Raw genomic sequence first — 25819 nt, forward strand, 5'->3', positions numbered from 1 at the left:
ATTTATTTTGAGTTAAAAAAAACTTTGAGTTTTTTGGTTTCAGAATAGCTGATTTGAGTCAGTTAAATCAACTCTGAGTAGTCTCACCTGGAGTTAAGCGTGTGCGGCCCAACCGTAAATACCCATCATCAATGGAGCCCAGATTCACTGATACACCATGGCAACTGAGAGGAACTGTTGTTCACCCCAATTCAACTAGAAATTTTAATGCGCTCATATGAAGAGTCTGAGCATTTTATTAGAAAAAAAGAGAGACAGCTGCAGCTGCAGGAGAGGGAGAGACAGCAAAAACCTTGTTTTTTACATGCTTCACGTAGAGTAAATATTGAGTGGATGTTTGACTGTGTAGTGGTTTAATTCCAGAAATAATGCAGTTTTTCACACACATAAATGGCTTTCTCATCAGTATCACATTCTGTTCAATAACTACGCTCATTTAAACTAACGCAGACTTCTACTCAGCCAACAGACAGAGAAAAACCACAAAGACTGGTAAAAGCTGTTTCATGGTGAGGCACACTTTTCTGCCCGCTCTGCGTACAGTTGCCTTACTTAACGGCTCAGCATTTCTGATACTACACAAAAAACTTTGGTTTGCAAAGAAACACAGTGCAACACACAATATCTGCTGGGACGGGAGCGCATGACTGTGAATGGTAATGTTGCAAATGTAAGGACCGATTATCAACAATCAATCAGTCTTTATTTGTATTGCACCAAATCATAACAAACATTTTCTCAAGACACTTTACAAAAACATTTACAGGTCCAGACCCGTAAATGTTAATAAAATTTTATTAGCAGCAACCCAACATCAAGACAAGATAAGGAGTCTGATCTTATCTTAATCCACCATGAGTACAGGACTTTGCAGCATTTAGCAAGTTACAATGGCAAGAAAAACTTCCCTTTAACGGGCAGAAACCTCGGACAGAACCAGACCAGAACCTCTGTCTCGACTGTGTTGGGGTTAGAGAGAGACAGGTAGAGGAGAGAGAGAGGGAGAGAGAAGTATAGAGAGGGGGGGCAGAGAGAGAGGGATACACACACAGACACAGACACACAGACACAAACACACACACACACACACACACACACACACACACACACACACACACACACACACACACACACACACACACACACACACACATAAAGGGAGGGAGACACACACAGACACAGACATAGTCTGAAGTCTGATGTTGTGGCGACAGTTAAGGAGAAACCAGCAGGCCATTCTCAGTAATAATGTAAAGCCGTAGCAGCTGGAGTCTGACAGGAGCACAGCAGCAGACCATCCACTTCACTGATCCCGAGGAACCTACAAGGCAAACTCAGAGCCTCCCAGAGAGGTGTATGGTTAGTAACTATAACAGGACATTAAGACTAGAAGTTAGATTGACAGATAGGTGGTTCAGACCTGATCCAGCTCTAACTGTAAGCTTTATCAAAAAGGAAAGTTTTAAGTCCACTCTTAAAGGTTGAGGCAGTGTCTGCTCCCCGGACCTCAACCGGTAAGTTATTCCAAAGAAGAGGAGCCTGATAACTAAAGGCTCGACCTCCCATACTACTTTTAGAGACCCTAGGTACAACGAGCGGACCTGCATGTTGAGAACGCAATGACCTAGACGGATTATACGGAATGATTAAGTCTTTATTATCCGTTGCTAGGCGCTACCCAAGTAGCTGCCTGTTGAAGCAGCTCTCTCGTCTTTGTCCGTTTCTTGTAATTTTTTTGTCTCTTTTTCGTCATCTTTGTATTTGGAGTGGATCATCACTTTGTATGGTTCATTGTCGGTCACGGACACCAAACTTTTTGTGGCTTCGGCGATATTTTTTACTACTTTTCTCCTGTGTTTGTCTGGAGATCCTACATGTAACTATGGCTGCATTGTTTACATGCAAAATTAGCTGTTAGCAGCCTGTAGCATGTCAATGCTAACTAGTGTAGGGCTTGATGATTTCCCTCGAGCTGAGGAGGAGGAGGTGAGGACGACGTGCTGGTTCTCCGATGTGAGCTGGGAGGTGACGACATGGACCTGTCCTTCCATGGACGAGCTAGCTGTGCTAACCCAGCGGCATCGTGCTGTTCACGGAAGGGGCTAACGGAGCTGACATCAGACGCCGGCGCCACATTGGAGGAGCTTCGCCTGCTGTGAGCAGACAGGATCCAGGAGACAGAAACTGAACAGACTGCTGGGGAGGCTCAGTCCTGGACCCTGTGGAGGTGGAGACTGGCTGGGCTGGAGAGTGGTGGACGAGTGGTGGACGGGATGTCGTCATCTAATTTCTTATGGACTTTTTTGCACTTTCTATACTCTTTCTTACTTTTGTTTTCTTAAATGCTGCGGTGACTCCTGAATTTCCCCTCGGGGATAAATAAAGTATTTTCTATTCTATTTCTATTCTATTAAGATAGGATGGCCAGATGCCATTAAGTGCTTTGTAAGTCAAAAGAAGATTTTATAGGTAACCAGTGTAGAGATGCTAACACTGGAGAGATGTGCTCTCTCCTCCCAGTCCAAGTCAGTACCCAAGCTGCAGCGTTCTGAACCAGCTGAAGAGTCCTAATAGTCTTATTAGGACAGCCGGATAAAAGAGAGTTACAGTAGTCCAGCCTAGAAGAAACGAAAGCATGGACTAATTTCTCAGCATTGCTCTGAGACAAGATGTGTGTAATTCTCTTGATATTGCGAAGATGAAAAAAAGCTGCTCTTGAGACCTGTTGGATGTGAGAGTTAAAGGACAGGTCCTGATCCAAAAGAACTCCCAGGTTCCTGACAGTGGTGCTGGAAGCCGAGCTGAAGTCGTCCGAGGCGGCGATGTTGTTCAAGAAAGCTTCTCTGAGATCTTTGGGTCCAAGAACAAAGACTTCAGTCTTCTCTGAGTTCAGCAGTAAGAAGTTTCTGCTCATCCGGGACCTTACATCTCTGAGGCATGCTTCAAGTTTAGAAAGGCGGTTAGTTTCTTCAGGCTTCATTGACAAGTAAAGCTGAGTGTCATCTGCATAGCAGTGAAAGTTTATGGAGTGTTTCCTCAATATAGTGCCAAGAGGAAGCATATACAAGATGAGAAGAATCGGTCCGAGCACTGAACCTTGAGGAACTCCATATTGAACCCTGGTGTGCGAATAAGAGACGTTGTTCAAATGAACAAACTGATGTCGATCCGAAAGATATGTCAAAACTTGATGCTAACTGAATGAATGAGGAAATGAATTGGCGTGTGGCTCTGAACGAGGGTGGAGACAGAGAAAAACTCAAAGTTCATTGAGAAAAACCTGCTCCCCACCAGGTTAGATCCAGAGACCCAGTTACCAGAGTAACAGACACAGAGTTTTAGTTACACCTCTTGATGAAACAGGCTTGGGTTAACCCTCTTCCTCAGGTTTGATTAACCTCCCTTTCTGAAACCGAAAACCCAGAATTTCCCCTATTTCAGAGTTGATAGAACCTGATCAAACCTGCTTTGGGAAATGAACCCCTGGGGTCCTCCATTAGCCCACCTCCAAGCGTTCATAAAACCTTCTTCACATATATCGCTCCCTAATGGAGGACATGTTCCTTTGTCAGAAGCAGAGTTTGCTGATGTTTATAAAGAGGCACCTGGGGGACAGGAGAGCTTTGAGTCCATCAGTCTGTGATGATGGAACATGGAGGTTTGAGCACACTTAGGGCCTGATCTACAAAGATCCTAAATAACAAGCGCTAAGCGTGTGCAAACTACTAACCTCACTCAAGTTAGCACGTTTTTATACACACAAACCTTTGGTGGATCAGGCCCTTAGTGTCGACATGACATGACACTAACAGACAACACAAAACAACACTAACACAACACTGAGGATCTGATCCACTAAGATCCCAAATAACCCGTGCTAAGTTGCATGTGCAAACTAAAAATGCACGGTGCTCAAAGGTGCTCTATTCGATTGAGATCTGGGGACTGTGAAGGCCAATGGTGTGAAGGCCCACACCATTACACCAGCAGCAGCAGCCTGAACCATTGATACAAGACAGGATGGATCCATGCTTTCATGTTGTTGATGCCAAATTCTGACCCTACCATCTGAATGTGGAGCAGAAATCCAGACTCATCAGTACAGGCAACGTTTTTCCAATCTTCTATTGTCCAGTTTTGGTGTTGCTGTGTGAATTGTAGCCTCAGTCAGCTTAGCTGACAGGAGGGTCACCCGGTGTGGTCTTCTGCTGCTGTAGCCCATCTGCCTCAAGGTTGGACGTGTTGTGTGTTCAGAGATGCTCTTCTGCAGACCTCGGTTGTAACCAGTGGTTATTTGAGTTACTGTTGCCTTTCTATCAGCTCCAACCAGTCTGTCCATTCTCCTCTGACCTCTGGCATCAACAAGGCATTTTGACCCACAGAACTGCTGCTCACTGGATATTTTCTCTGTTTGGGACCATTCTCTGTAAACCCTAGAGATGGTTGTGGGTTAAAATCCCAGTAGATCAGCAGTTTCTGAAATACTCAGACCAGCCCGTCTGGCACCAACAACCATGCCACGTTCAAAGTCCCTTAAATCACTTTTCTTTCCCATTCTGATGCTCGCTTTGAACTGCAGCAGATCACATTGACCATGTCTACATGACTAAATGCACTGAGTTGCTGCCATGTGATTAGCTAATTAGAATTTTCCACCAACATGTAGTTGGACAGGTGTACCTTATAAAGTGGCCAGTGAATGTATATATAAAATTTCCGCTCAAGGCAGTTAGGGGTTCAAGAATTTGTTTTGAGGGAAAAAAAAGAGACACAGTTAATACAACTGTTATTTTTTTAATGATTATCTCTAGTTTTCTGTTCTCTCTGTCAAAGTTCAGTTTATTTATTTCAGCATGCCACAATAATTAATTTATCCACAGTGTTTTTCTTCCAGCTCAGCCCATGGCTCATCTAGCAGCTCAGATATGTCAATGTTGGTAAGACGATGTGTCTGTACTGTTTTTATTTCTGCCACTCTAAATATGTTGGTACACACACGGAAAGTTCTCTCTATCCCTCTGTCATTGCTCCTCTACCTCCTTCTGGCCACAATGACCTCAGCCATTGGAGCGTAAGAGACCACGTGACAAAAGAAAAGTCCTGATCAAAAGTACCTTTGGCTTTTTTGGTGGTGGTTCCACATGATATGATAATTTATGTAGATTTTATGATAATAGTTCTTCTGGCTGATGGACTTCTGATATCCATGGTTTAATTTCTGCAGCACACTCATAAAGGACTGGGGTGTTTGACTGTAACTGCTCATTGATTACAGTATGGGGTTATATTTTCAGGTTATATGGTTTTCTTTTTGATAGACTCAGTCAGAAAAAACATCAGTAAAAAGAGTCAGTTTAAAAAAATCTAATTTTAAAGTGTGGATTAGGATCAGGCACATAGAAACGAGACCTTTTCAAGATCACTTAGAAACTCCTAACTGGGACTTGAAACTCCACATTAGATCACTGTGCCACTGTGCCCTGGTCCTGGTTGGATGTTCAGATTGAGCATGTGCAGCTTTTCAAACCTCTACATGTTATGTCTGTTAACAGCTCTGTTCTAAAAACGCAAGATATTAAAAAGATCTTCATGAGACTGATGCAATCTTCACATACATAAGGATCTCCTAAAGGGTTCACAAACAACAAGGTCTGCCTATGGATCCGTCCCTGAAAGGCCCTGGAGGGCTGACCAATCCGAGAGAGGGTCTGTAGAGCGGCGCCTTAAAGAGACAGCAGCTAAGATGAAGTGTTTCAGACAGAGGCTGAAATAAGAGTTTATAAAACACCAGAGAGAGAAAAATAGCGATTTCGTTTGAGCTTGAGCTCATGAAAAGATACTACAGTGGTGTCAGAGACAGGACAGAGACTAAAAGAAGCACAATACCCCCTCTTCAGATGTGCCTGTATGTCTTTATGCCATTCAAGAACCTTGTTGTTTTATTTATTTGTTTATTGTACAGTGTTGGATGGCTTCCATGTAGCTTGTTACAAATGTGTTTGTCCTTAAACCTGTATGCATAGCTGCAATCACTTCTTTTTTTTTTTTTTTTTTTTTGCCAAGTCTACCATTTGGTAGTGATTGTTTATTTGTTACTATTCATTTTTTCATAAACAGTGCTGAGATAACACTGAGTCCTCTGTGCAGTGACGGCCTTAACAGAAATGTACATAATTTAAAGCATTTACAGAGCGAATATTTACACATCATTCAACAGTCACCCTGTCCAGTGGTGAACTGACCTACAGGCTGACTTTCTGCAGTGCCGGTCTGACCCTGGTGACCCAGCAGCTCCCACAGATCAGGTACCGGTTCCAGTACTTCCTGAACAGCTCGTCCCGGAATCCGTAAATGACCGGGCTCAGGAAGCGAGGGATGATGTAGACGACCAGGAAGAAGATGTAACGGATCTCCAGACTGAAGCGAGGGAAGAGAGAGATGAGCGCAGCCTGCAGGGAGGGGACCACGAAGGCCAGCATGCAGAGCAGCAGCTGGGGACAGACAGAGAGAGAATGATGGAGGCTGCACATCCTCTCTAACCTCAGAAAGCTGTCACAGAATGAAGCTCACACCCACCTGCACCCCGTGCAGCAGTACAGTGTTTCTGGCTCTGTTGACGGAGGCCAGCCCGGTGGAGGCGGCCCGTGCCGTCAGCATGATCTTACAGTAGGTGTAGAGCAGCGTGAGAGCGACGAAGGACAGGTAGACACCGTCGAACACACAGTTCTTGTAGTAGATGGAGCGATGGCGGAAGAGGAGGGGGTGGTCGCAAAAGATGGCACTGTGGAAGAAGCTGAGGGGCTCGTAGATGATGGTGATGAGGAGGTCAGTGAGGGGGGGCGTGAAGGTCAGGGTGTAGATGACTCCAATGAGGAGGAGGGTGCGGTACACAGTGCACATCTGGCTGTAGTGTAAGGGGAAGCAGATGGAGAGGTAGCGCTCCAACGCCATGCCTGCCAGGATGAGAGGGGTGGAGCGGGTGGTGAGGACAGCAGTCATGATCTGAGGGATGGAGGTGGAGGTGATGTTCGGTCAGACAGTTGAAGCAGGAGGAGTTAAAGATTTCAACATTAAAGTTTGCACAATCATTGACCTTAAAGGATAGGTTTGGTTTATACAGCTTTTACATTGTTTATAGAATGAAGTAGAACAAAATACTCACCCAGAAGGCTTTCCTGATCCAAGCAGTGCTTCGGGAGATATTTGGATCCAAAATCGTACAGCTGACGTCCGTATACTGGGATCCATCGGGGGCATAGACAGCGCCGCTCCTAAAACTGCATTAATCGTCCAAAAACTCATGTTTTTCACCAATATCCCATCATGGTCGGCTCCAGGATAGACATCGATGATCTGCTGCAGTCTGTGTCACTCCAGACAGCGCTGTGTGACTGACCTCTGAACTGACGAGGACTTTGTTCACGCTTGCCCCTCAAAGAAAGTACAGCACATGCGCAGAACTTTCTGGAGAGCTGACTCATTTCTTTGAGGGACAAACGTAAACAAAGTCTTCGTCAGTTCAGAGATCAGTACAGCCAAACAGTGCTGTCTGGAGGGACACAGACTGCAACAGAGGACTAACTCGGAGCTGACCATGGTGGAATATTGGTGAAAAACACAAGTTTTTGAATGATTAATGCAGTTTTAGGAGCGGCGCTGTCTATGCCCCCGATGGATCCCATTATACGGACGTCCGCTGCACGATTTGGATCTAAATATCTCCCGAAGCACTGCTTGGATCAGGAAAGCCTTCTGGGTGAGTATTTTGTTCTACTTCATTCTATAAACAATGTAAAAGCTGTATAAACCAAACCTATCCTTTAAAGATTCTCGCTGCTGAAGTCTGAAACCTGGTTTTCGTGAGGACCATAACCCAAACCCCCCTCATAAACACATGAACACTTAAATGTCAGTAAAAGAAACCAAGATTCACCACATCCCTGATCCTCCTGTCCTCTGCGGTCATGTTTTACAGTCATTTATCAAATCAGTTCACTGATGACCAGTGACTCTGTACATCAGTTTTCTTCTCAAATATTTCATATCGTCATTTTTATTTCTGCACTGTAAAAAATTTCCCCCCAGTGTACAGCAGGGTCTCGTGTCCACTCTGTTCCCTCCTCACTCACAGCTACTGAACACCATCACAACAAAAATTACTTTAAATTGCTCACATTTATTAAAAGAATAATGTACCAGACTTGTGTTAATGCATATTTAAATTTAGTCATTGTTGTCAATTGACTCAACCCAAATTCTAAAGTTTTAGTTTTGGCCCCATCTTTTTGTTAAACAACAACAATAACAACAACAACAACAACAACAACAAAAGAAGAGTCGTAACTTTGTGACTTCCTGTTAGAACTTGCACTCATCATGTTTCGCTCAGTGACGTTACTAGGTTAGGGTTAGGCTAATAGTATCCATAGCATGTGGCTAGCTCATTTTGGTTCTTTACATGGTACAGCCAAACAGTCCTGTGTTTACGGCCCTGTGTTGAAATGCACTCTAAATACACATTACAAATTACACTGTGGAAACTGACACATGCCACTGAGCCCCTGGTATGCCACTTTTGGATTTTGGCCCTAATGAGGATCCTCTTCCTCTCTGTTCTGATTTGGATCATCAGAAGAAGGGGGAGGATCTGAGGATCTTAAACCTGCTGATTACAGATGACGTGGAGTTTGGACTGACCAGGAAGCAGCAGATGGAGGCGTGGATCTTCCTGAAGATGTAGCTGACCACATAGAGCGCCGTCACCAGGCTGAGCTGCAGAGCGTCGTTGATCACCATGCAGATGAACATGATGTATCGAGGATTCTCGTAGAACAGACTGAAGTCAGACAATCCACACATGGAAAAAAAAACAAGAGACCAAATAAAATATTTAAACCACTCCAGAACGAATCATGTGTGTGTGTGTGTGTGTGTGTGTGTGTGTGTGTGTGTGTGTGTGTGTACCTGTGTCTGAGGAAAGTGTGCACCATGCTGCCGTTGATGATGCTCAGGGTCAGCCACACCAGCATGGCCACGATGTTTTTAGTGAGAGCATTAGAAAAGCTGTCTTTAGCCCCTCCCACAGCACCCCCTGTCAGCGTGGAGCTGCTGTTACTGATCAGCAGGTCCAGAGAGCTGGAGGGGGTGGAGTTCAGCATTACCATCTCCTCTGAACTACCTGCAGAAAGACAGGAATTAAATCTTACCGACAAACAATTAATAATATGTTAAACAATCAATTCAGGCATCACTTTTCTCTGTGAAACTTTAAAACTGTGAAACAAGACACTCTTCTGGGCCTGTCAGGTGAATGACACACATCTTTTAAAACTATAAGTAAAAGTTGCTTAGTTTTCAGTTTTTGCAGTGTACTCACATCCTTTTACCGTGATGTAAACATGCGAAAGATGCCTGAAAGGCTGAAACTGTTTTTTTAAAGTCCACTCTGAGGAACTCCGTTGACTAAGAATCAGAGGTTTTTATTTATTTTATTACGGTGTGCAGCATCGCTCCATCACACAAACAGCAAAGGAAGTAAAGGAATGATAATAATAAGATTAAAACACATAGAGGTGATTAGAACGATAACACACTAATAGATTAAGTGTCTATGCAAACAGCTTGAAGCTCTCCCTCTGTCCCCTCCACCTCAGAGGAGCTCAGGGTTGCAGCATCAGGAACAAAGGCCGTGCATTGTTCTATTTATGATTTAACTATTATTATTTTTGTCTTTTCACTTGTGTCTCATGTACATTTTATTTTGTTGTAAGTGTATCTATGAGATTTTTTTTTAGGTCATGTATTATAGTTTAAGCATGTAAATATGGTGACATAATATCTTATTAATTGAAGACAAGACAATGTATGCAAAAAGCTGATACAGGGGGGCGCTGTATAAAATCTCACCCAGGGCCCCACTTTGGGTAGGGCTGGCTCTGATTACTTCGATTGGATCTCTGCTGTTTTCTTTAATAATAAACCCAGGTAGAGTTTCCATGACTGCATGTTTTCAGATCAGGACACGTGGCTCTGCCTTTAGTTATAGTGCAGTGCTACACTGCCAAAAACCTGAATTGTCCTATTCAAGTTGAAAATTGTCTCATTTGACTTAATGTGGACCACATTCACCTGAAATATCAAGAAAAAAGGGTATTAGAATTAAAGGGTTCTGGATGGCTTGTAAAGAGTAAAGTTAATCAGCTAATGAGGTAAGACAGATATATTTATTTAGTGTATTGACATAAGAATCCCGCCCTATTACAAGAAATTTGAAAAGCACATTTTTCTTGCCTGATCAGTAATGTGTCTTTAATCTTTAAAAGTCCTTTAAGACTCATTTTTGTCTTTGAACATCTTTAAATAAGACATATTTTTAGGCTTGCCAGCTGAATGAAGCTCACATTGAGTCTACGAGACACTTCTTACTAAAAACAACAAACAGCTGTTTGGATTTCAGTTTTCGTGAACAAACATTTTTCGAGAAAAGTTTCTGCTGTTTTGCAGCAAACCTTTTCCTTTGGATTAAGTGATCCATTAAAGCCATAAAAGAGCATAATGATAGACTTCATTACAGATTATTAATGACATGACCTTACCTGTGCACTCCTTAAACCTCAGATGTCCATTTTCTCTCTGTCAGGTCATGGCTCACAGTGAGGGTGAACAAAGCTTTGAAATCTGAAAAAAGGTCAAAGAAAACATTTTCAGAGAGAATCTCAAGAGTGCTTTTTGTTTTTAAAGCTGCATTAGACTAAAAATGTTCATTCTGCAGTCACAGAGCCACTATCTTTCTGCACATGTCATTATGATCATGCAGGACTTTCATAAAACCCACTTATGATGGAAAAGAAACTACCCATCCTGTTTGAGTTATCTCTACATCATCCAACCTAAAGTCATACATGTTGCTCAAAAGAAATCTGCGCACATTCAGTCACAACCATGCAGACTTTTATTTGGAAAAGCAGAGCTGGACACAGGTGGCATTTAGCATAATGATTCTTTAAATCAAATGTTCAGACCTAAAACACTTCAGTAATAAGAATCATCTAACATGTATGACACACACTGGAATATCATCTGAGAACACAGTGACATTTCTGTATTTCCCGTCAGATAACTCATCATGAGTGATTCAGCATAAACACCAAGAAAATATTCACTGTGCAGTCTGAACAAACATCAAAAAGCAAAACAACAACAAACATTAAACACATTAAACTACACTTTAAACTACAGAAAAGTGACTTTTCAATCAAATAATGAAGAGAACAGGGGTCCAGATTAACTGTTTGACACCAGATATCTGCAAAGTCGGAACCTTAACTCTCTCTCTGTCACTATTGTTGGTCAGTGTTTCATACAAATAATTAAATTTATACATATACAGACAGAGAAGGGATGAAGCGAACATTGATTCATCATAAAAGCATCAGCATCAAATGGAGTCATAATAAAAACAGACAGAGCTCATCTCACCTTAGTCACTGACAGTCAGACTCCTCCAGCTGCACTCTGCCCTCACTCATATAGGGACTGGATGGATACCCAGGCGTGCTTCTGTGTGTGTGTGTGTGTGTGTGTGTGTGTGTGTGTGTGTGTGTGTGTGTGTGTGTGTGTGTGTGTGTGTGTGTGTGTGTGTGTGTGTGTGTGTGTGTGTGCAGTGATAGGCAGAAGGTCACAGTGTCATAGATTATGTTATTAATGAGTGAGGAGGCTGAGGTTGAGGGCTGGTGAGGAAGACGATGAGCTTTGAACATCATATCGGAGGAAAAGAAGAGGAAAGCAGGTTGAGGTTTGACTTCCTAACTCTTATTATACATATTATTTATCTATGAGATCATGTTTTGATCAATTAATCAATCAATCTTTATTTGCATAGCGCCAAATCATAACAAATGTTATTTCAAGACACTTTACAAAAACATTCACAGGTCTAGACCCGTAAATGTTGATAAAATTTTATTAACAGAAACCCAACATCAAGACAAGATAAGGAGTCTTATCTTATCTTAATCCACCATGAGTACAGGACTTTGCAGCATTTAGCAAGTTACAATGGCAAGAAAAACTTCCCTTTAACGGGCAGAAACCTGGGACAGAACCAGACTCATGTCAGACAGACATCTGTCTTGACTGTGTTGGGGTTAGAGAGACAGATAGAGGCGAGAGAGTGGGAGAGAGAAATTGATGATTAAAAAGGCTCTTGATGTCTAACAACCTCTGACTCGAGTCATACCCATTTTATGGTTGAAAACAGAGTCTGGGGTAAATGTTCTGTTAACATCCAGAAACTCTGATCAGCAGCTAAAAGAAATATCTTTATTCATAGAGGGAATTTAACAGCCTGAAAAGCTTCACTCAGTAAAGATGTCTGCTGATCCTAAGAGCAGAGAAGTCCAGCTAACCTTCACACACACGTTAACGTTGGAGGGTAGCTGCTCTGGGTCCAGATTTGTGCTGAGGGAAAGTAAATAATATTACAATTAATATTATATTTAAATAAAAAGCATGATTTGAAACTGAATTGAATGTTTTGTGACTGAATTTATTTGCTTTGAAATTATATTAAACCTACTTGATTTTTCTCATTATCTTGAAATTTAACTTTATTCATTCATTCATTCATTTTCTGTTATCCTGTTCAGGGTGGCGGGTGGCTGGAGCCTATCCCAGGCTGGGCGAAAGGTGGGATACACCTGGACTGACCAGTCAATCACAGGGCTGACACAGACAGACAGACAGACAGACAGACAGACAGACATTCACGCACACACTCAAACCTATGGGCAATTTATTGTGCTCAATTAACCTGATGAGCATGTTTTTTGGACTGTGGGAGGAAGTCGGAGAACCCGGAAAGAACCCACGCACGCACAGGGAGAACATGCAAACTCCATTTATGTTCATGAGGAAGATTAATTGAGCACAGATTTACTGAATCAAATTAAATCAAATTATTTTTATGAAGCACTTTTCATGCATTAAAAATGCAACTCAGAGTGCTTTACATGTTTGAAAGCAGCTTTGATGAGGGTTTCTCTCCCGGAGCCTCAGGATGAATCATTTAAATGTCAGTCTTGTCCTGTTTGAGCTGTAGGAAGTTTTCTGCCATCCAGGACTTTAAATTTAATTTAAAAAAGGTGTAAAGTAGCTCTGTGTCAACAGGAGACATGGATATGGACAGCTGTGAGTTATCAGCATAGCTGTGGAGAGTGATGCTTCTTGATGACATTTCCCAGTGGGAGCATGTACAAGTTAGAAAGTATAGAGCCTAAAATTGAGCCCTTGGGCACAACACAGTCAATTCCATTGAGCATGTGTCCAAACTGAGCAGAAGTTTTCTGTCTGTGAGATATAAACTACACCACTGATGCACAGGACCAGAGAAGCTGACCAGGTTTGAGTCTGTTTAAAAGACTCCAGTGATCTACTGTATCCCAAGACAATCGCAGAAAATCCTCTTCACGTCTGCAAAGACATGAATTTTAAGCAAACCTGATTATTCATTCCCAGGTCTTCAGACACAGACCATAAAAAAAAGTTTTTGCTGACTTGAGGAGGATTTCTATGACTCTCTGCTTGATAAGTCTTGATAAGTATTTAAATCTAATTTTGTATTTTTAAATTTGAGAAATAAAAAGAACAATTTTCAAGTGGTGCAAAAAAAGAAAAAAAATTGAATGAAATAAATTCACTTTCAAAAATATAAAATTCCTATTTCAGAGGACTCGGAAAAAAAAAATCTTTGATGATGTTGGCCTGGAATGAAGTATACTGAGGGGCTGATGGTTTTTCTTTTTCTCTGTTACAAGATTTAATTTCCATGCTATTGTAGTTTCTGTTGATAATCTCATCTCCTTTTTGAGACTCTTTAGTTTCTTGTCTTCACAGCCATGTATAAATGTTGTTAAATTTCAACATTGAGACGGTGTGAAGTGCCTTAAAGGAGAATGAGCATGTTACACAGACATACTTTATTACAGTAATGGTTGTATTTCTCTACAGTGAGCCACAGTGGTGTCTCTGTCTGACAGAAATGAAGCGTCACATGTTGCCTGCGTCCAGCGGGCTCACGGCCTTCACTTTGACCCTGCACCTGTGGCTCAGCAGGAACATTTTCAGGTACTTCCTGAACTGTTTGTCTCTGAAGCCGTAGATGATAGGGCTCAGGAAGCGTGGCAGGATGTAAACAATGAGGTAGTTTGCATATCGGATCTCCAAGATCCTCCCAGGGAGGATGAGGTGGAGCACGATCTCCACGCTGGGTGAGATGTAGGAGAGCATGCACATGGCCAGCTGAGCCCCGTGCAGTAGGATGGTGTTTCTGGCTCTCTGTGCAGACATCTTCTCCGTGGACAGGGCCCGGGCTGCGAACAGGATCCTCAGGTAGGTGCAGACCAGAATGAGGAACACACAGGAGAAGTACAGGATGTCAAAGACCTGCCTCTTGTAGGCCAAGACAGGGTCCTTGAAGACGTTCTGACGCAGACAGAACACGGACTGATGGAAGAAGCTCAGTGACTCATTGGCAAGCGTCACAAACAGATCAGTGATGTCTGGAGCCACAGAGATGAACCAGATACACCCGATGACGATGTACGTCCTCCGCACCGTGCAGATCTGAGGGTGGCGTAGAGGGTTACAGATGGCGATGTAGCGCTCTATAGCCATGCTGGCCAAGTTTACCGGTGTGTTTCTGGTGGTGAAAACGGCCACCAGGATGAAGAAGCAACAGAAGGAGACGTTGATCTTGAAGAAGATGTAGCTGAGGATGAAGAGCATGACGGTGACGGTGAGCTGGATGCCATCATTGATCACCATGTGGATGAAGAGGATGTAGCGAGGGTCTTCATAAAACACCTGGAAGACAAAAAACAGGAGGGAAAAACTCTGCCTGGATCATGTGAGCGTGGTACAGTTTGAACCTGGCTTTGAAGATGCAGTAATGGAGTGTGTGAGGATTTTTCTCCACTATAGAGCCACATCAGTTTTCTCCTCACACACTCAGCCATTCTTGTGTGTATTAGTCAGCCATGTGACTAACACATTGATTATTAATCTCATTTCACTGATGTTCTTCTATATTTTTCTTTCCCTTATTTTCTTTAACTCTCTCTATCTCTCTCTTACCACACACACACACATACATATAGATATAGATATAGATATAGATATAGATATAGATATAGATATAGATATAGATATAGATATATTCTTGATCAGACTTTTTCATTGACATCCAGAATTTTCCTCAATTAACTAGATCATGGCTGAATAAGTGTCAACCATAGAAAAGAAGAGCTAAGTTTTAGGGTTGAGAGGGGCAGCAGGAATCACAACTTCAGTGGGAAAGTAAAAAAAAAACAAAAAAAACAAAACATATTTATTCAAATTCTTTGGGTTCAGAGAGTCTGCATAAAAAAAGTCATTGTTTGAAGTAAAGAGTGTCATAAAGAAGGAACACTATCACTCCATTCTCCAGCAGCATGCCGTTTCATGCTGTAAGAAACAACTGGTAATAAAAAAATGGTAAATGACTGGCAATCATGGCAAAAAAAAACCTTTAAATATAAGTAAAATATCCTAATTCAAATGAAGTGTAAACATAGTATGTCATTAGAAGTGTAATCAATATCCAAGTCGTTTTTTTACTGATAATTTCTGTAATTTGACAGTTTTGTACACTTATTTTGAAAAACAGTAAAACTACTTTATAAATCTAGTGTTATGAACCATAAAATTGAGATGTTTTATAGAACATCCGGACAAGATTTGTAGGTCCAAAGTGTGACTCATCATTCTGCTGAGCCTTGTCACAAAAAAAGAAGAGGAAGGTGTTCTTCAAAAGATGATTTGGTTCCCCAGTGTCCAAATGAGTGAGAATGATCGGTCAGAAAACCATGTCCCACAGATTATCAGTCTCTAAATAAGTCTCTTAATTAATAAAGCTTGGATTGTAATTCCTCTGCATACTTTAAAACACTAGAAGAACAAATGTTTGGTATTTACCATACTGCTGTTGAAGCCAGAGGAGGTTGTTTTGAAGAAAGTGAAGTCTTAGCAAGAAAAACTCAAACACCTGATGATTAGAATAAAAATGTCCTCTGATAAGTTTCATTTTATAAAATAATATGGTATATTTTTATTGCAAAGTCTACACATCAAGCTATGATCTTTCTTTCTTTCTTTCTTTCTTTCTTTCTTTCTTTCTTTCTTTCTTTCTTCCTTTCTTTCTTTCTTTCTTTCTTTCTTTCTTTCTTTCTTTCTTTCTTTCTTTCGTATAAGAGCCTGCATCCAAAGTTTGGCCTGCAGTTGGCCTGTGGTGTAGACGATAACAATGCACTGATCCTGGGACAGCAAAACTTTAGTTTTCTGAGATAGAGGTGATAACTACAAGAAATGGATAATTTTTTTGTAGCTGGAGCACCATAAGATTCAAAATCCTAACTCTGTAGGGCTGATGGGTTAAAAGATTAATTCACAAATTAAAAAAAACAAATGGGAGTTCAGTTATCCTAAAGGTAATTTCACAACATGCTTTATGTTCACAGTCTCAGGCAGCTACAGGCAGCTCTGATAATCTTTTCCTTCGAAATAAAATTACAGCTTAATATGGACAATAGGTCTGACTTTGGTGCCAAAAATGTATGACTTTTTTTGTAAGGAGTCCCTGAAAAGTAAATTTCTGCAGGACTAAAAAGAGAGGGGAAGAAAAAGGGGGAAAGAGAGGGAGTGTGTGTGTGTGTGTGTGTGTGTGTGTGTGTGTGTGTGTGTGTGTGTGTGTGTGTGTGTGTGTGTGTGTGTGTGTGTGTGTGCGTGTGTGTGTGTGTGTGTGTGTGTGTGTGTGTGTGTGTGTGTGTGTGTTACCTGGTGTCTAAAGAAGGTGATGACCAAAATGGTGTTAATGTAACTAAGAATGAGCCAGACCAAAACCACGATCAGATTCTTCACAAAGGCTGTGGTGAAAGTGTCTCTGACAAGCATGAACTGTTTCCACCAGCAGAGGGAGCCAGAGAGCCAGGGAGTGGGAGTCAGACAGCCAGGCAGACAGAGGGACAGCCAGGCAGACAGACAGACAGCCAGACAGACAGACAGACAGGAATCAGACTCAGTGTTTTTTTTCCTTCATGTCATTACAAAAACTGATAGTGAGACCCTCCTTTTAGCCAACACTTAAATGGCTGATTCTTAATTTCTCTAAAACACAAAACCTTGGCTTGACTTCTCAAAAGTCGAGCCTCAAATCCTGTCACACTATAGATACACTAATCACGCTTTACAAGACAACAACATAAACAAGACATAACGTAACAAAAAAATATAGACTTTAAAAAAATAGAAAAACACACACGCTGTTTGTCATGACTAACTCTTCCCTGTTTTTTAAAGTAATTTATTTTGTTCTGATTTTAAAATTCTGAGTAATAACATAAAAATGTGTCCCTGTTCAAATGATCTCACTTTGATTTCAAATAAATATATAAATTCTGAGGCATCTATTCATATGATACCTCTAAATAATTAAATCTGAAATTTATATACAGTATTATTTGTGCCAACTTCATATTCTCATACTTCAGATTTCCCAACATCCATGTTCCCAGACTCTGATCTGTCCCTCTAAAACAAAATAACAACTTACTAAAAATCAGAAATCTGACTTTGATATAAAAATGACCTACATTAAAACAATTTTTAAAGATGGTTTTAATAAATTTGATTTTTTTTTTCAGTAAGGTGTGTCCAAAAGTCCAAGTCCCAAAGATACTGTATGCAATAATAGACATATACATGTTTAACCTGTAATTCACATTTACACAGAAAAATATTAGCAGTGTATAAACAGGAAGTCAATGATATGTCTTTACTGAAATGTAAACAAATAGACTACATATGTGCAGCATGTAGAGGGAAACAAATCTGAGGGCGTGCTGCGATATGTCTCATTCAAGACACATTCAAAACATCATCTTCAATCCCAGTAAGTATTTTGTTATCCTGGTTGATCAAATATAAATGAAATACATATTAAAAACCAGGAGTTCAGGTCATGTGATGAACCAACTGATCAAAAAGCTAGGGACTAAAAGAACATATTTATAAAAGCTTCAGCAAATATTTCAAAGTTTAATTTTCATTAATGTAAAGATTCAATGACAGACATTTTATTTAACAAACCTGGTTCAGTGTGGTGTTCCCTGACATGTTCATATTTCACTGAGAGAAAAGAGGAGAGGAGGGAGCATAGAGAGGGAAAAGAGACAATCAGATGACAAAATCAAAAGAACTTCGCTGAAACTGCAAAAAAAGAAAAAACAAGTTCCTCTGTTCACCATGTAACTGAAACTAAAGCAAGTGCTTGGGTCTTATTTTTAGTACAAAGTGATTTTATCTGAGACAGATTCACCTGACAGCTCCAAACATGTTTTTGTTCAAGACAAACTCAAAGACAAACATTAACAGCTTGAGCAAAACAAGAAAAGAAAAAGAAAAAGAAAAAAATGCCAATGGGATAATTCAAGAAACTGACTGGTAGCAGATTATTTTTACTCTTGACAAACCAAGAAAACATCCCTTCTGTCTGTAATATCTTAAAATAAGCACTTGCTTGGGCTTCAGTTTCAGCAGTATGTTACTGCCTGTTTTAAAACACCACTTTCCTCAACAGACACATCACCATTCACCAGCATCACAACTCTCTTCATCTCTGAATAAGCACAAAAAATGTTTTACATGCATCAAATGTAGTGACAGGCAACGCTCTTAAAGTCTCGGAGCCTGACTCTTCTTCCTCTCCACCTGTACAAGCTGTTAATGCTGCACCATGCTCTGATACTCATTCAACTTTGCAGCTCTTCAGAGATCCTCTGCAAACCGGAAATATCACGCTGCTCCACCACCTAAGGGTAGTTATGAAGATTTAACACAAACATAAAACACAGTAAAACATCATTATCAGCAGCAGCAGCCCTTGAGTGAACACAGATAAAACATTTGACTCTATTCATTCACCATCAACGTCTGAAAACTGAACTTATCTTTTTCTCCCAGTGTAACCACACTTTACCACAGCACCAGTTTCAGACACAAAACACAAAAGAAGCCACGATATTTCAGTGTTTCAGTCGAGGGTTAGAGAAAAGGTGCTAAATCATTAAGCCTAAGATGGAGAGACCTCACCACTGCCTCCTTCTGCTGCACCCACCTGAGTCCAGGTCAGACAGACAGACGACAGCAGACAGGTGAGCCTTTATCAACCCTCTGACAACGCCATGGTCTCCTCATCATCCTCCTCCTCATCATCATCATCAGGAAAGGAGAACATGATGAAGATGACCTTAATGAGGTTGTTGTATTTTTTCTCCAGCTCTGTGTGAGCTGCAGGGTTCAGTGTGTTGAAATAAAACCTAACTTGTATTAGATTTTTCATGCTCTAATGATGTTTCATTGATACAAACCACTTGTTTGTATCTCCTTAAATCAGGGGTGTCAAAACTATGGCCCACAGGCCAAAACTGCTCTGCCAAAGACTCGTATTCTTCCCACGGGATGAATTTAGAGGTGAATAGGAGATTGGTGTGCTAAGTGTGTGTGCAGCACGTTTTTGCTGCTCAAGGAATATGATATTCAGGGTCACTATGAGACTCAGCCTGGTGAATAAAACAACAGCTAACAAGGACAACTGAGACAATACATAAGTTTCTGAGGAAACGGCAGACTGTTTTAATCTGGAGCCCTGAGGTCAGTGATGCAGCAGTGAATGCTAGCTACCTGATTGCTAACATAATTGCATTGGCATCAAAGCTGTACTATGAGGAGGAGTTCATGAAAAAGTGCTGAAGGCTTCAGAAGTCATGCCCTGAGAAGCCACAAACTGCCACAAACATTAGCCTGAGGAACACTGTGGGAGAGAGGATTTTAGAGCAATTTGTGCGTTATACATATTATATATGTGTTAACAATTTACAAGGCAGGAGGTAACATACGTTTGTAAGGCGTAAGTCCATTCACAGGTTCAGAATAACTATGCAGATGTGGAAAATAGAAATCAAATGAATGGTAGATCTGGAAAAGTTGATTTAATTTTAAAAGAACTCTGAGGAGTTTGAAAGTGATCGGGAAAAAGTCTTCCTTCTAGATATATGCCTGATCCTAATCCACACTTTACAATGAGATTATCAGCATCAGTAAATATTAATCCTAAATGCTACTTCTTAGCTTCCCAATGGGGTAAGGTTGGACAGGATTGTTTTACGGCACATCTCTGTGACAATGCCACACTGGCTGATGAAGTTTATCAGAGAGAAGAGAGATCTTGTTTGTCTCTGCTGAAAACAATTTTTGGGATTCATTTTGTAGTGATGGTGGACACTGGAGCCCAACTTTTTCAAACAGAAAAAAGACAGATGAGCAGGAGAAAGCTAAACAGGAGAAGGAGAGCTTGGGCTAAAGGCTAAAAGGGCTAAATTGTTTGTTCTAATGTTGACTCCAACCCACAGTCAGCAGTTATTCTGCAGTGGTCTGTTCAAACTTGAGAGTATATAAATAAAATGAAGAGTGAGGTTACATTAGCTCTGCTTGGTAGATGACTGGCAGGACATAGCTAACCAGGATTTACTAAGGTAACATACTACAGACATGTCTCATAACACCAGGCTGTCAGCTGCGCTATGTATGGACAGCTTCTAAACTACTATACCACCTGACAGTTAGCTTGTTGACATGTTAGCCTGTGTTGTAGCACTGGGCTTCTAGTAGCACTACGTTTAACCAGCTACTGATATACAGTACAAACTTACAACATTTGCTTGATGTCATGCTTCAAACGACAGCGCTTTGTAACTGTACTGATCAATACCTCACCTTGTGGTGTTTTATCTGGTAAAAAGTTGACTGGAACAAAGAAACGCAAGCCTGGTTAAAAGTCACATCTTTACGACAGTGTGTGTGAGACTCTGGGCCAGTAGGTGGCAAGGCAGTCCAATTAAAACAGATCCTCCTCATAGCATCTTTAGAGTGGATTCTTTATTTTTCAGTTCCAAATCCAGCCTGTGATCTAAAGTTTTGTAGCTTTGTACAGTCACTGGGATCAGTCATAAAGCTCATGCGTCAGTGATAAAAAGGCTCTGTAATGTTAAGGTTGCTGTTGTTTCTTCAGAAATCTAATGTTTTATAAAAGGATAGTTCATTTTTAATATAACTGCATTTCTTTGCACTGAAACAAAGGGGAAAACTCAACTTGTTTTTATTTATGGGTAATTATTCTGTGATTTTACTGGTCCAGCCCACTTCAGATGAAACAAGGCTGTATGTGGCCCTCAAACTGAAATGAGTTTGACACCCATGCTTTGCATTAATCAATGTCAAGAGTTCATATTGGATATTGTTAGTATCTGGGGTCCGTTTCACAAAGCCGGTTTGATGAAAACTCAGAGTCTATTAACTCTGAAATAAGGGAAACTCTGGGTTTTCAGTTTCAGAAAGGGAGGTTTATCAAACCTGATATGACCAGACACACCCTTAAATACACACAGGGTCTCAATAGACCTTTGGGCCTGGAAGCGCCCCTTCTTTGATGTGTTGACACTAAACAAAATTTAGAGATTCGAGGAAAAGGCGGAGACGTGCATTTGATTCACGAATTGAGTTTATTATTAGCAGTTTATGTTCATGTACTTCTAAAGTTTAAAATGCCTGAAAGAAAGAAAAACACAGGTAGTTACAACAATAATTTATTTCCACAGGGTTGATAAAAAATAAGTAAAAACGCTAGCTATTTAAAAAGAAAGAGGCTAGGAGTTTCAATTAAATTACAGAACCTAGACAGGGTACCTACTGTGGGGAGGTCCTATGTGCACCCACAAGAACACCCAGTGAACGCCCCGTGAACTGACACGCTGAGACTGATCACTACAAACAGGCCCTTTAAACACTTACTGGAATCAGGCTCCATAATACTCACTTCAAATTCAATGTAGGGACCCACTGCAATTAGGCACTGCAATACTCACTACAAACCTACACTGTGAAATATCCACTGCATATAGGTGACCACCACCAGACCTACCACACCGCACACCACTAGGTGGACCCCACGGGTACTCCCAGCAGCTTGTGCCTCTGTTAGGGAAAAGAATAAAACCAGGAAAATATCAGTAGGTCCAGTATTACAAAAAGGTAGCATATGCTACACTGGTCAGTTGTGGACAGAAAACAACAAGTGTTCCATCAGAAGCAGGTCAATAATACACAAAAGACAGAAAAATGCTCTACTCTGAGAAACTAGAATCCTGATATGGATTGGCCTGAAAGCAAATATTTAAATCTTGTACAGTAGTGCAACAAGCAAACAAACAGTCCAAACAGACTGGCTTAGGCCCAAAGCTAAGCCTGGCTAAATTGAGCCAAGCAGAACAAAGCACAGTACTGCAGCACAAGGACAAAGAAGGGAAAACAGCAGTCTGGCAATTAAATCTGAAATTAAGGAAACATAGATGAAAATCATAATCAAAACAGCTAAAATACCTCAGAGGGTGATAACCCTCCTACTTTACCATACCCAGCTATATTACCTGGCTTGATCAGGGCCCTGATTAAGGAAACCAACAAGATGGCTACTCTGGCTCAACAGGAAGGGGGGAGGCAATTGTAAAACTCCTAGAGAATGAATGGCATTATTAATGCTCAGCCTATAATGACAACCAGCAAATCCTCATTTAAAGCCTACCTTACAGTACATAAGCCTACCAGGCACTTTACAGTTGAAGTTCATCCATTAACAGCTTCCCAGCATCTAGATTTACAACTATACATTAGGTCTCAGACTGGAATCTTGTTATTTTGAGAGTTTCTCCCAAGCTTTCCCTTACCTGCACACAACAAGCAGTCCTGCTACACTGCTACAAGGATTCAGACAAAGGGAAGCACTGATTGCTCCCACCTGGCCTTATAAAGACAGGAAACCTTACCTGGCCCTACCTACAGAGGGGAGTGTTAAACCTTTTGGTGTCAGGCCTCACACTGAGGAAGAGTTAACTCAAGACTGTTTCATCAAGAGGTGTAACTAACCTCTAACCACTAAACTCTGTGTCTGTTACTCTGGGAACTGAGTCTCTGGATCTAACCTGGTCTGGAGCAGGTTTTTCTCAATGAACTTTGAGTTTTTCTCTGTCTCCACTCTCGTTCAGAGCCACACGCCATTTCACTTCCTCATTCATTCAGTCAGCAGTGATTTTTGGCACAGCCTTGTTTGGCTGTCTGTCATTAAAAAAGAAAAAAAAATCATTAAAAATATCAGAGTTTCGGCATCTCCAACATTATACAAAAAAAAATCAGAGATGAACTAATGTTCATCAGGCACAGCAGGTGTTACTGAGCTTTTTCTTTGACATGGCATGTTCTTCTGTCAACGATCCTGTGAATAAAGGTGCAACATTACTGCCCAGAGAATTAAAAATGTGTTAGGAGTTGGTTATTAGACCGTGCATAGATGTACTCACATTTCTAGACAGTTACCTCATTGAGTGGTACTGTTTCACGCCTCAGTCAATCATTTACATACACAACTTAATCCATCATTACATTTGCAACATTACTGCTCACAGTCATGCACTCATGTCCCAGCAGATATTCTGTGTTGCACTGCTTTTCTTTGTAAACAGAAGTTTTTGTATGTCGGAGATGCTGAGCCGTTAAGTAAGGCAACTGTACGCAGAGCGGGCAGAAAAGTGCGCCTCACCATGAAACAGCTTTTACCAGTCTTTGTGGTTTTTCTCTGTCTGTTGGCTGAGTAGAAGTCTGCGTTAGTTTAAATGAGCTTAGTTATTTAACAGAATGTGATACTGATGAGAAAGCCATTCACATGTGAAAACAGCATATTTTTTGTAATAAAAGCACTACACAGTCAAACAGCCACTTAATATTTTCTCTGCAATGTAAAGCATGTTAAAAATGAGGTGCCCCCACGAGATAATGCTGAGACTTTACCTGCTTGAACAATGTTTTTTTTAAATATTTACAACACAATCTTAATCAAGTCAGTGTTTAAAAAAAACACACAAGATGGAACTTTAAGGAACAATAGAAAACCTTGGCAGTAAGAAGTATATCAATAATCAAAAAAATAATACTAGTTTACAAATGCAACCGATGAATCTCTCAGAGACTGTGCTATAAAGCAAAATGATTCCTGTTTAATCAACATCTCATCATTCTCTTGCGCACCCCACGTGCAATGACAAACCCAAGGTAAATCTCAACCAAAATAATTCCCCAATCTCAGTTTTTTTCAATCCAAAATTATATAAAAGTCCCAAACTAACAAAAATAATCAACGTGTTCTTTTTTGAGCTATTTTAAACTGTCTTTGCCTCAGATTTTGGTCCCTGACGCACACAACGCAAAACATCATTAAATCCACAAGGAAATGAAAGATAAATCCACACGGAAAAATGCCCAAAACCAAAAATACTTGATGGATTAACAAACACACTGATATACCAGGAAATAAAGGGACAAATGAATCAAAGTCCCACAGACTCCTGTGAACTTAATTCAGAGCAAAAAACTTTCAGCTCCTGGCACATATTTCATCCTTAGCTGCTGCCATGAGCACGTCACTCCTGTGCGATTGCACCTTTGTTAAATAAATTAAACTAATATGCAACAATTCAAGCAGCTCTAATGTTATAGTAATCGCAAAGGACTACATCTATACAAACACATTGATCAGAGCAACAATGTTCTCCCATGCTGTTTCTCCTTCTCCTGCAGCTGTTGCTTTTTTTTTTCTAAAAACATGCTCGGACTCTTCATATGGGCGCATTAAAATTTCTAGTTGAATTGGGGTGAAAAACGCATCCCTCTTCTTCTCTGTTGCCATGGTGAATTATTGAATCTGGGCTCCAGTGATGATGGCTTTTTATGGTTGGGCTGCGCACGCTTAACTCCAGGTGAAACTACTCAGAGTTGATTTAACAAACTCAAATCAGCTGTTCTAAAAACCGAAAAACTCTGAGTTCTCTATCTCAAAGTAGATCAACTCACAGCTCAGAATTAGACTGAGAGTTTATTGACACTGCTTTGTGAAACGGACCCCTGTACTTACTTAGGTATTTGCTTAAATTGAAAACTTGTGACTTTCAATCCCCTGCATTTCAAAGACCAGTACTGAACTTTCCAATTCTACCATCTCAACGTAAACACAGCAACAACACAATGATAACACAGCCCCATGTAGTGGACAAACACAGTAATGAACTCCAACATAACTGTTTCCCACAACTGCTGTTACTTGTTCCTTGCAGGCTGAGCACAGCTTTCAGTGTTTCCTCTAAATTTACAGCATTCTGGGGGCGGCAGCTGTGGTGGCAGGGGTCTGCCATTTACATGAGGATGGCTTTAAAAAAAGGAGATTTTATTTCTGCGTTTCTTGTGGTAGTTGTAACATTATTTCATTTGACTCTCCACTGACTGCTACTCGTAATGTGCTCATTCCTCTGTGTGTGTGTGTGTGTGTGTGTGTGTGTGTGTGTGTGTGTGTACCGTGTGTGTGTGTGTGTGTGTGTGTGCGCTTGTGTGTGTTCATGTTTGTTCATGCTTGTTTGTCTATGTTCATGTAAGCAGAACTCATCCATTCATTCAGTGGCGATTGCTCTGAGACTGCAAGGGACGCTCAGCTTCCCCTAAAATGTCCACCATAAAAAGTGGTAATATGTTCTGCTGTGTGTACATGTCATTGACAAAATCTGCGCTAGAATTCCTTCATCTTTAGTTCAGAATCAGCTCCTATCACAGGTAACTGGCTCCACCTCCTTCT

General features: G+C 40.9%; 2 protein-coding genes across 2 annotated transcripts; both read right to left on the bottom strand.

Moving 5' to 3' along the window:
- Window positions 1-6242: 6242 nt before the first annotated feature.
- On the bottom strand, window positions 6243-9164 carry LOC141796276 (odorant receptor 131-2-like). The gene is made up of 4 exons (XM_074677302.1): window positions 8965-9164; window positions 8698-8836; window positions 6577-7002; window positions 6243-6491 (listed from the first exon to the last, which is right to left on the bottom strand). The coding sequence occupies exons 1-4, from the start codon at window positions 9162-9164 to the stop codon at window positions 6243-6245; spliced, it is 1014 nt and encodes a 337-aa protein (XP_074533403.1).
- A 4882-nt stretch (window positions 9165-14046) lies between these two features.
- On the bottom strand, window positions 14047-16986 carry LOC141802235 (odorant receptor 131-2-like). The gene is made up of 2 exons (XM_074685792.1): window positions 16870-16986; window positions 14047-14862 (listed from the first exon to the last, which is right to left on the bottom strand). Exons 1-2 carry the CDS (start codon window positions 16984-16986, stop codon window positions 14047-14049), a joined length of 933 nt encoding a protein of 310 aa, XP_074541893.1.
- Window positions 16987-25819: the final 8833 nt, after the last annotated feature.

Source organism: Halichoeres trimaculatus, unplaced genomic scaffold (genome assembly GCF_033239565.1).
Source record: "Halichoeres trimaculatus isolate MK-OKI-2021-1 unplaced genomic scaffold, fHalTri1.1 fHalTri1_scaffold_1, whole genome shotgun sequence".
NCBI lineage: Eukaryota > Metazoa > Chordata > Actinopteri > Labriformes > Labridae > Halichoeres > Halichoeres trimaculatus.

Bases quoted from the DNA above. Each gene is read 5' to 3' on its own strand.
- LOC141796276 (XM_074677302.1), bottom strand. From the start codon at position 9,164: ATGGTAATGCTGAACTCCACCCCCTCCAGCTCTCTGGACCTGCTGATC. The intron at 8,837-8,964 runs GTACACACACAC...GTCTGACTTCAG, and splicing joins CACACTTTCCTCAGACACAG to TCTGTTCTACGAGAATCCTC. The intron at 6,492-6,576 runs GTGGGTGTGAGC...GTCTGTCCCCAG, and splicing joins TACTGCTGCACGGGGTGCAG to CTGCTGCTCTGCATGCTGGC.
- LOC141802235 (XM_074685792.1), bottom strand. From the start codon at position 16,986: ATGCTTGTCAGAGACACTTTCACCACAGCCTTTGTGAAGAATCTGATC. The intron at 14,863-16,869 runs GTAACACACACA...TTTGTCTTCCAG, and splicing joins TCACCTTCTTTAGACACCAG to GTGTTTTATGAAGACCCTCG.